Source organism: Rattus norvegicus, chromosome 19 (assembly GCF_036323735.1).
Source record: "Rattus norvegicus strain BN/NHsdMcwi chromosome 19, GRCr8, whole genome shotgun sequence".
In the NCBI taxonomy this organism is placed as follows: Eukaryota; Metazoa; Chordata; class Mammalia; order Rodentia; family Muridae; genus Rattus; species Rattus norvegicus.
The window spans coordinates 41,801,439-41,812,868 of record NC_086037.1 but is presented as its reverse complement, the minus strand read 5'-3'; the positions used below and the strand labels follow the sequence as shown (position 1 = coordinate 41,812,868).

Sequence of the window (11,430 nt, the reverse complement as noted above, 5' to 3'; positions counted from 1 at the left end):
TTTTGCAAGATGAGGTAAGGGTCTCTGGGGATCACCTGATACACTAGATCAGGTTCTCTCAACACTTTGAAAGCAGTGCCCTGTGGGATCAACGCCCAGAGAATAAAACCTTTCTCCTCCATTCATGTATTCCTGCCCTCGACTGAGAAGTGATGTAGGCTTTTGTTTTCATTTGCATTTCGACAACAGCATATTTTCTCAGACTGGAAGCTGAGTTATAGAACTGAAGGGTAGGGGTTGGGGATTTGGCTCAGTGGTAGAGCGCTTGCCTAGCAAGCGCAAGGCCCTGGGTTCGGTCCCCAGCTCCGGAAAAAAAAAAAAAATTAGAACTGAAGGGTACTTCTAAAAACTGTACACAGGAGTCTGATAGCAGACCCCCGAGAAAATGATCAGTGGTTCTCAACCTGTGAGTCACTGTCACTTGTGGGGGAGGGTGACTAAATGACCCCTTCACAGGAGTTGCATATCAGATATTTACATTACAATTCCTAACAGCAAAATTATAGGTATGAAGTAGCAATGAAATAATATCATGGTTGGAGTCACTGCGACCCGAGGGCTGCAGTATTGGAAAGGTTGAGAACCACTGCTCTAGAGCCTTCCTTTCCTTTATTTAGTGGGACGTGTTTAGTTTATTATTATTACTTTTAAGATAGTATCTCACTATGTGGCCCCGGCTTACCTCAAACTGAGGCTTCTCGCATTAGTCATTATTAGATCTGTCACCATGCTTGGCTAGGTTAGTGTTACTTAAAAGACATAGCGTTGAACTGTTTATCGTTTTTGCTCCCAGTTATGAATAGAAACTTGAGATTGAGCATCTAGAAATTTAGAGTAATTTATCTGTTGAATTTAACAACAAAACATGGTCCTTGCTTTTTATGCCATATACCCTTTTACTGCTGCATTTTGTAAAAGTCTTCAGTTCATTGGAAACCACCTCAGCTACTTTTCATTGCTGTGACAAAACACCAGAACCTAGACAACTTATGAAGAGGAGTTGGGACTTGATAGTTTCAGAGAGAGAAGTCTGTGATCATCAGAGTAAGAAACGTGGTGGCAGACATTGCTCTAACAGTGTCTATCACGGCTTGAGACACAATCACAAGGTAGAGAAGCCGGCTGGCAATGGTGTGACAGGAATGCTTTTGAACCCAAAACCCACCCTCAGGGACACACCTCCTCCAACAAGGCCGCACCTAATCCTTCCCAAAGATTTCAACCAACTGGGGACTACATGTGCAAACACGAGCCTATGGGAGCCATTTTCATTTGGACTGCCACAGAAACTGAAAATCACAAGCATACGTACAAACTGCTTCTTAGCCACGGCCAGTTTGGGAAATACTGGAATGGCTAACAGACCCAGTGGTGTATTCCTGACGCTGCTGCGCTTTGGAGTATTCTCTCCATCAACAGTAGACTACTCTCTCTCTCTCTCTCTCTCTCTCTCCCTCTGTGTGTGTGTGTGTGTGTGTGTGTGTGTGGTGTGTCTCTCTCTGTCTTGCCCTCTCTTTCTGAGAGAGAGAGAGAGAGAGAGAGAGAGAGAGAGAGAGAGAGAGAGAGAGAGAGACAACCACACTTTTCCTTGACTATCCTGTTAGGTCTGTAGCTAGGGTGACATCATGAGCAGCAGTTAGAAGCTAAGATGAGCTGTAGAGAGCTCTTTTCTCAGAAGATGCTAGGAGTGGAACAATAAATGATATTTAAGACAATGAAATTATCCTCAGACTGTTCTACCTTGAAATTCTCATAGCCCTTTAATCTTTCCTTTATGCCCAGTAATACATAAACTTGAAAATAACTAATATGTTGTAGGTTATAAAACAGAGGGAAACACAGTGCCATTTCAGGCCACAGCCACCCCTGTGACAAGCCTCTCTCTGAACCTCTCACCTCTTCACACAGAGGACTGTCATTGCCTGTGTCCCTTCTCCATCATGCACAATGTTGGCCACCTTGACCTCTGGGGCCATCATGCTGTTCATGGTGACTCCATGGACCCAGGTGCTTGCACAGTCAGAGGGCTGTCGATGCTTGCCCTGGCATCTGAACACAGCACCTTTGCCCCGGTCCCAGCCATCGCCAGGAAGCCCTTCGCGCTGCCTCTGTGTTGGGGACAAGCCTGCCGATGGGCTGGCTAGTCTGAGGTCTGAAGGCTTTTGGTTGTTTTGCTTTTGCCAACTGCTCACCACCAGGCTGAGTTGTGAAACTGGGCCAGGAAGATTTGCCTTTCCCCTAAAATTCTCCCGCTTTCGACGCAATTAACCATAGATAAATCTCAAACTAGTGCTGAAATTAGAGGAGAGAGTGATTTCTTCACATACATTTGAATACCACCTCTTTGAAATGGAGTTTCAGGCTCCTACATCCAGTCTCCATTGACTGTGTGATCTTTTGTTTTTAATTATTTTATTCTATGAAGAACTGCCATGAAGATGTGTAAGTTTGGGAGCGACCCTTGGCTTCTGCTAATCCAAAAGCTTGAAGGTTCTCTTGTTTTGGGCATCGCCATGTTCTGAATATGAGTGCTTTCCTTCAAAGGACTCCCAGGAAGAAAATACCTCAGGATTTTCAATGGGAAAACAATGTGCTAATTCCTGTAGTGTATAATTAAGTGAAAGGCGGTTGCCAGAGCCCAGAAAAGGGAGCAGTTAGTTACCAGAACACTTGAGTGGGTCACACTGGATGCTGACCTAGGAAGACTATGGAAAAGAAGTAGTACCTGGCTGCTGTGTTTTACAAAAAGATAAGAGAGATATGTTTGGTGGAGACAAGGTAAGGTGTGAGTGAAGGGAGCGCCCCTGTGGGCCCATGCTGAAGCATCCCTTCCCCTTCTGAGGTACCAGCCACAGGATGGTATAGTATAGAGTTTATTCTGGGCATGGGGAATAGAGGCTGGCCATGAGCATGTGGAGAGAGAGGGAATAAGGAGCAAGAGGAGGGGGGTAAGCAGCCCCTTTTATAGTGAGTCAGACATATCTGGCTGTTGCCAGGTAACTGTGGGGCAGAGCCTAGACTAAATGCCAACACCCATAAGCTGGGTAAACCTTGTAGACTGTGAGAGGTATAGAAGTAAACTAGGAAGGAGAAAATAATTAAAAACGGAAATTTCAGAGCACTTGACGCCCTGGGCAATGGCATGAAAAGAAATCAGCAGGCACAGGGACCAGGCTGAAAGGAATGTAAAACTGACTCCTGGGTGGGCTCTCCACTGCTTCTTAAAATTAGGTTCTGTGCTATATCATGTTACCTGCACAAGCGCTAAAGTGTCCCGGGAGCGATCGTTGACATCCAGAGAGGAGCAGCTAGAATAAAGTGCAGCCTGGAGACCTCCAGAAACCTTCCATTACCCCAGATAAGAAGGCAGGATGTGATCAATCCAAAATGGAAGCCTGGGCATACTGCTTCTCTAGCTTTAGAATGATCAATGAACCCTTGCTGACACGAATAGAAATGGACTGCGTGCGCCAATCAAGGTCTCTGAAGGAGTAGACTCAGAAGGTCCAACCTGATCCCCTTCAACAAATGCCAGCACAGGAGGAGTGGCAGATTACGCTCTGAGAAGGAACAGGCCAATGTACTTGGCTGTTGAAGAACCAGAGACATGCAAATTGAAGCATTCAACTTGTCCACAGCGTTTTTAAAACCCTTTGGATTGGCTAAAAACAAATCTTGTTGGCGGTGTCATGGGGAAACAGACACTACCGAGTTCTTGGAATGGCTAAAATCAGCATGGCCACCTTTAAGAATATTTCTGTAATATCTAATAAGGCTTAGGGATACACTTACTCTAGCATCCCGCAAAACCATTCCAAAGAACTATGCTCAGGTGCCTTAAGATTTATTATCCAGAATATAATCGCATACCTATTATAATAAACAAAAACAGGTGATAAATTCAAATGCCCTCTCCTAGGACAATGAATGGCATGGCCTAGTTATGTAGGAAAACACTGCATGATTAAAGTCAGCTAATCAAATTTATCAGATTTAAAAATTACAGTACAGGGAAGGCAAGCACTCCCTTCCTTGTGGTTGGTGGTGATTTGGCCTGGAAATCAGTACATAACTTAGGATGACCTTGAACTCCCATCCTCTTGCCTCTGCCTCCCAAGGCCTAGGATTACAGATATGTGCAGTCACTGTGGTTTATACAGTTATAGAGGAGTGAACCCAGGGCTCTGGAATGGCAGGCACACTGAGCTACATTCCCACCCCCCAGGGTATCTACTATGTCACACACATATATATATATATATATACATACACACACACATATATATGTATATCTACTATGTCATATATACATATATATATATACATATACACACATATATACATATATATCGCAACATACATTATTGTTAACATATGTACACACATGGGCCAATGAAAGTTATATAAGGGTCTGCATGGTAGGACCACAGAAGCACCTTGCCATGTGCACTGCATTCTCCTCCCTTGAAGACACAAACCCACACCAGGAACGGCCCATGTAATTTCCAAGTTCTTGATACATTTCTATGTCGTTTAATATTCTATTAAACAATAGTTTGTCGCACCTTCAGCCTCTATCTAGGGTGACCAAGCATCACAGACCCTCCAGTCACCTCAACCAAGGGGAAAGGCTAAGCACATCGCTTCCCCACCCACCGAGTTTCCTGCTGCTTCGTAAGATGCTCCTGGGCTGAAGATGCTGACAATGGTTATTTTGAGGGCCATAATTTGGTTTCGTTATCTCAGGCGATCAAAGATTGTTTAACACCAGAAATAGCTGACTAGAGCAGCTGTTCAGACAATGCTTTGTGTGGGAGATAATGACGGAGCAGTGTTTTGACAGCTACTTCAGAGCTCTAAGTAAAAAGACTTCTAAGAAAATCCTGATTGTTGCTGCTGCTGCTGTTTCCTCCTCTTCTTCGTCCTTGTCATCGTCTTCTTCTTCTTCTTCTTCTTCTTCTTCTTCTTCTTCTTCTTCTTCTTCTTCTTCTTCTTCTTCTTCTTCTCCTTCTCCTCCTCCTCCTCCTCCTCCTTCTCCTTCTCCTTCTCCTCTTCTTCCCCTTTCTCTTCCTCTTCCTCCTCCTCTTCCTCTTTTTCTTCCTCCTCCTCCACCTCCTTTTCCTCCACCCCTTTCTTCCTTTTTCCCCCATTCCCTATGTCTTGCTTTTTTTCCCTAGACCAGATTCCCCATCTTCCAATATTCTAAAGGAACAGAGGGTAGATACAGTAGTCTTGACTTGTATCAATCAACTTAGATTGCATTAGAATAACTTACTTAGACTTTCAAAAATACCTAGCTTATTTCTCTATCAAACACATGCTCAGGACTTCCTGGTTTCCAACCAATGTGCCGGACCTGTGGGCCCTGCAGAATCTATTAGACCCAACAGTTAGGAAACTCCCTGTGAGAAGGGCCAGAGATATGCAAGGCAATGTGTGTGGAGATTTTCAAATAAATGTGGTCAGCACTGCGGGGGCAGATATGAGCGAGGGAGGGAAGAAGAGAGAGACACCCAGACAGAGAGAGACAGAGAGAGACAGAGCCAGAGAGAGTCAAGTTAGAAAGAGGTAGCGTGAGAGTTGAGAACAGACAGAATTCAAATCAGGTGAAATCGTGATCATGTGGGGCTGGAGAAATTGCTCAGTGGTTAGGGTCGAGTCCCACTCTTGCAGAGGTCTGACCTAGTTCAGTTCCCAGCACCCACGTCAGATGCCTCACAATCACCTGCAACTCCAGCTCCAGGAGTTCTGACAATTTCTTCTGGTCTCACCTGCATTCTCATACACACAGGCACATACACACAGAAAAAGTAAAATAAATATTAAAGCTATCTGATCACTGATAAAGGAATGAAAAGGGCTGAGATTTTGTTGAACACAGAAAGTGTATATTAATTAACTCAGTGGCCGATATCATGGCTTAGTTTGCAGTGTTCTCTGAGTATCTATTGCTTTGAATCTTCATGCAAAAAAAAAAAAAAAGTTGTCTTAAATTTCTAACTTAATGGGCTATCTCAATATTATGCTACTTATATAAAATATTTCAGCATGGGCCTCACGATACATATTTGTGTAATTTTATATGTTAATGCATATATATTTTATAAGTATTTATTAGTTTATCTAGTTCTTAGTGGAAGTTGGTGGTGCTGAGGTGAAGGCAGACTCAGAAGAACAGGCAGTTCCAGTCAGCCCTAGCTGGGCTTTGCTTTAACCAGTTCCACTTTCTGTATCTCTTATTGATACCTGGTGCTGATATTAACTTTCTGATATTGGGGCTTAGTCAGTAACCCAAAAAGATGGAGAAACTGAGTCCTGGAGGCAGGGTCTTGAAGAAAGGGAGTGAAGCGCTTCAGGCCCAGGGCTGCCAGCACACGCCACTCTTTCTCCGGAAGTGTCAACATATAATGATGCTCAATGGACATAGCCGTTCATTAGACGGTGACTGATCCTTGCCTCCGGCTCTCTAACCTTGAACTGAAGTCCACATGTCTGAAAACTGGCATGTAAGCATTACAGAAGGGTGGGCATTGGAAATCAATGCAGTCCATGCACAGTTATCATCCATATAGCTGGATTCCTGGCAAACATGTTTCCTGACCGTGTGGATATGATCTTTGGCTAGCACAGGAGGAAGACAGCTTTTCTCAGCCCTGCTTTCTGCCTCTCCTGTTAATGTACTTTGCTACACTTTCCCACCTGTGGGTGATAAAAACAACCAAAGATCTTCAGAAAATTTTCATCATAGTAAAGCAAACAAAAAATGCGTTCGTGGGGTTGGGGTTTTAGCTCAGTGGTAGAGCACTTGCCTAGCAAGCACAAGGCCCTGGGTTCGGTCCCCAGCTCTGGAAAAAAAAATGCATTCTCGGGTGGCGTTGTGTGGAAACCTAGCCCAAACCCCGCAGGATCTACAGATTTTATTTTTATTTTTAAAGAGTTTTTACATATCTAATTTGGAGAGAGGTAATTTCCACTTTAGAAAGAAATGCTTTTCTCCCCCTGATATGTTTAGGTGGGCTGATGATCAGTGAGGTCTGCAGGGCACTCTAAATGGATGCTTTGCCCTTGGACGGTGACCGAGGACGGGCATTTGCCTTCCCGGTGATCGACTTCACATGGGCTTCTTGAATAATGATTCTAGTTCAGGAAGACACGTGGTCTTCCTGTAAAGTGCAGTGGTCACTTTACAGCCGAGGAAATCAGACCAATATGCAGCTGAATGGCTTGCCTAGCTCCACTGCTGGAACCCATTCAGACCTGGCATGGAGCTTTCTATCACTCAGACTACCAAAACCAAGCTGAGGTGCTCTGTGGGGTATCGTGTGTGCCAAGATGCTGCTTGGCGTGGTCTGAAACAAAGCCTAAGACACGGTTGGAAGGTGGCATTGGGAGAGCCAATGGGTGGTGTTTTCTGTAGAACACACAAGCTCTGCCTCAAGAGAGCTTTGTGGAGGTTTACTGTGGACTGCCCCAAGCTTGCCTGTTCTCAGGAGGGCACTTTCTGGAGGCTTGCTGATGAAGCAAGCCACAGCTGGGTCTCAGTCTCCTCCTCCTAGCATTAACCTTATGTGGCCCAATGCCATTCCTAGTAAACCTAGACACTTGCATAAAAGTAGACAGCCAACCTTGCTTTAGGACCTGCTCCCCCAGTCCTCAGAAACTAGCTAGTGATTTGACATCAACCTCCCCCCCGCCCCTCTCCACCCCAAAACTGCATAACATGAGAGGCAGAGGCAAGAGGGTTGCCTTCTGAGCAAAGTCAGTCTCAGTTTGAGTTTGAGGCCAGCTGGGGCCCTCATCTCAATACCTCTTTCCACACACAACAGAAAAATAAAAATTAAATAGAAAGTATCATATCCTAAGGTTACTTAACTGTTCTGACTCCTTAATTGCCCCTTCTAAATCCAAGCCCTACTGTATGCCGGGTCCTATGCGTCTTTGGGCTAATTAGAGACATTTAAATGGGAATTGCTTGAGTCAACTTGAGTCACTGTAATTTACCTTATAAACGAAAGGTTTATTTACCTACTCTGTCAATCAGACCAACCCCGTTTTATTTATTTATTTTTTTGGCAGATGGATAGACGGATCATTGTAAGAGCACATCACAGAGGAAATTGCTTGCCTCACAGGGTGCAAAAAGGAAGAAAGGCACAAGGGCTCCACCAGCCTTTACAGTCCCTCAGTCTTACTGATGTGTTATTTCAGAGTTCTGAGCCAGCCCCTGTGACCTCTGGCTATCGTGAGGATGTCACAGATCGCTGGAACAAAAATGATCTTCGCTGGAATTAAGAAGGGAGAAAGGGCAGACCGTATAGCTTATCTTAAAAGGGCTACTAATGAGCAATTCCACTGCCTCATGTATTACAAAACAGATGTCTCATGGCTTTAATGTATACCATAAGTCATACACCAAATTCAGATCATGAATGGCTAGCAATGTTTTTGCTGGGCAGCCCTGATTTATGTAAAACTGACTTCTCGTTGAAGACAAAACAAACAAACAAACAAACAAAAAAACAGAACTTCTACCTGTGCGACCCTGCCTCACACCTGCTCATGGAAGCAGCTTCAGGTCACTTTCTCTGCTGCATCGCAGGTGCCCTGCAGACTCTCTCCCCTCAGGATTTGTCTTGCACACAGTAGGAAGCTAGCACTTTAGGCTGATTGTACTAAACTTTTCAGGACAAAGAAAAGTTTGGCAGATTAAAATACAGGTGGAGCACCGGGGTAAACCAAGTCAGATACTCCTCGTGTCCGGTTCCTAGGGCTCTGTCCAGTTACCCACCCCCCAAAGGGATGTACATGCAGCAGACATAAAGATGGTTAGAGCAGAGACTCCACCATGTGCGTACTCATGGCCTTTCCTATCATTAACGGCCCCCGTGGAAAGCGCGCCATGCCAGGGACTGTGCTAGGACATCAGCTCTATGTTCTTGGGAAGTCTTCCATTTTCCAGGTCCTCTGGGAGATCTCTGAAACAAGTGATGTAGAGCCAACATACTGTAAGAGGAAAGCTTTGTCAAGGCGCCCTGAGAAAGGCAAACAAAGGTGTCGAGGGGAGAGGTGTGGCCGTCAGGAGATCCAGCTGGAGGGCCTTGCTCACGCTGTCTGATTTGGGATTATGCCATGGAAATCCTGACCTGTTTCCCACTTCTCCACCTTCAGGCCTCCTCGTGGGTACCCTTGACGTAGTATTGGACTCCAGTGCCCGTGTCGCACCGTACCGAATCCTCTATCAGACTCCGGACTCTCTAGTCTATTGGACCATCGCCTGTGGTAAGTCCCAGTACTCTGTGATGCACATGTTTGCAAAAAACCTCCAAGCAGCAGCAGCTTTGGAAGGAATGTGCTTGCTAAACACCGTCTTTTGTCAGGGTGGGGCAACGAACCCTGGTCACTTTAGCACCAAAGTGTTGATGGCTTAACATGGTAAAATTTCTCACTCTGAAGTCTCATTGGGGTCACACAGTCTCCACCTAAAGGAGAAGGACCATATGATTTGAAGGGAGGAGTGAAAGGTGGGGCCCAGCTGAGTTTCACTTCCTTCCTCAGCCACACAACATGTAGGCTCACCCTGACTAGAACTACTCAGATGGACCTCACTACTGCAAGGGAAACTGGGATAGAAGAGGAACTTGGGCGACACGTAGACATGCTTACTCAGTGACCCCTGATGTATCAGCACAGTAGGTCGTATGAGTGAGATTATTCTCTCTTTGGATAGTCTCTGTGGTGTCCTGTGCTTACAGCACCAAACCAGCGCTGAATCTCACAGCAGGGCTAAAACACTAACATTCACTGTTTACTTAGGCAAGTAAAAAAAAAAGGCAAAAGTTTTGTGGTTTCATTTTGTTTTTTTTTTTTTATTTTGCCACCTTTTAATTTTTTACCTTGAGAGCCTCTATTTTTAGAATAGTTTTGCATTATAGGGAAATCGAACAGGTAGCTCAAAGACCTACTCCATGTACCTCCCAACCATCATTCCCACTATTATTAATAACCCACTCTAGTCAGTGACAGTATGAAACTGGTGAGTATAATATAGAAGGCCACAGCTTGCTCAAAATTCCTTAGAGCATCCCCAATTTTTTTTTTTTTTCTGTTCTAGAATCACACCAGCAAACCATTTTATCTGTCATAGCCTCTTAGGTTTGTCTTGGAAGTTTCCCAGGATACCTTCCTTGTGCCTCCGACTTTCTTCTGGTCTACAGTTGTCCCTTTACTGTTCATTGCATGACACCAGTGCTCTTCAGTGGGCTTTGGGGCATGGCCTTTCCACAGAGCAGCTCTTCCATGAACACTCACATGGGGCAGAACCCAGATCTACAAAGCTGAGTTGCTCCCTAGTTATCTGCTGAGCTGAGAGTAAGGAATAGTAGGCTGTAATTGCCGGTGGCATAATTTATACCCCCCAAAGATGCACCTCTGCTTTTCTAATAAGTAATGCCTGTCACGACGGCATGATCTCACTGTAATACACCCAGGATGGCTTCATCTTTTATGTATATTGATTACCTGTAGAGATAGCCCAGAATTTCCCTGCAGAACACTCCAAGGAAGTGACAAGCATTACAAAGTCCCATCCACCCACCTAATTATTCTTTCTTAATGATTGTCCAATTCCTTCCAACTTGTGTTATGGAATCTGAATTACTAATTTTAAAAGTAGAGGCTCCTACCCCACAAACATCTGCCTTCATTCTTAATGTGAAAGTGCGAAGTTGGTAATTGGTAGGAAAATATGTCAGAGGCTTTTAAATTTATGTGTATTTCATGAATTATTGCACGAGAAACTTCATGAGAAAATCGGGCCCTATGGTGGTTTCAATAGGAATGTCCCCCCATAGTGTGTGAATGCTTGGCCCATAGGGAGTGGCACCATTAGAAGTTGTGGCCTTGTTGGAGGGAGTGTGTCACTGTGGGGGAGGGCTTTGAGGTCTCCTATGCTCAAGCTATGTCCAGTGTGGCTCATAGTCTCCTGCTGCCTTTGGATGATGATGTAGAATTCCCCAGCACCATGTCTGACTGCACATTGCTGTACGTCTCACCATCATAATAGACTACACCTCGAAAATATAAGCCAGCCCCAATGAAATGTCTTTTTTTTTTTTTTTTTTTTTGGTTCTTTTTTTCCGGAGCTGGGGACTGAACCCAGGGCCTTGCACTTCCTAGGTAAGCGCTCTACCACTGAGCTAAATCCCCAGCCCCGAAATGTCTTTCTTTATAAGAGTTTTCATGGACATGGTGTCTCTTCACAGCAATAAAACTATAAGACATACTCATTTCCTTGTAAAGATCACAAAGCCTTATCCTATGTGGCATTGTAAGTTATCTATCAGAGTGAACTGAATTAGGAGGGCGTTAATCGCCTGCCCCTGTTTGTCATTTATGTCTTGACATGGATGCTCTGTAGATCAGCAAGATTCT

At 44.6% G+C, this 11,430-nt stretch overlaps 1 protein-coding gene across 2 annotated transcripts in view; it reads left to right on the top strand.

Moving 5' to 3' along the window:
- Positions 1-11,430, top strand: part of Tbc1d9 (TBC1 domain family member 9) — a 109,193-nt gene that overhangs the window by 43,056 nt on the left and 54,707 nt on the right. For both annotated transcript variants that reach the window (XM_039097678.2, NM_001415072.1), the window contains exon 2: positions 9,169-9,279. In XM_039097678.2, the coding sequence (XP_038953606.1) occupies positions 9,169-9,279 (111 nt within the window). The remainder of the gene's footprint in view (positions 1-9,168; positions 9,280-11,430) is intronic.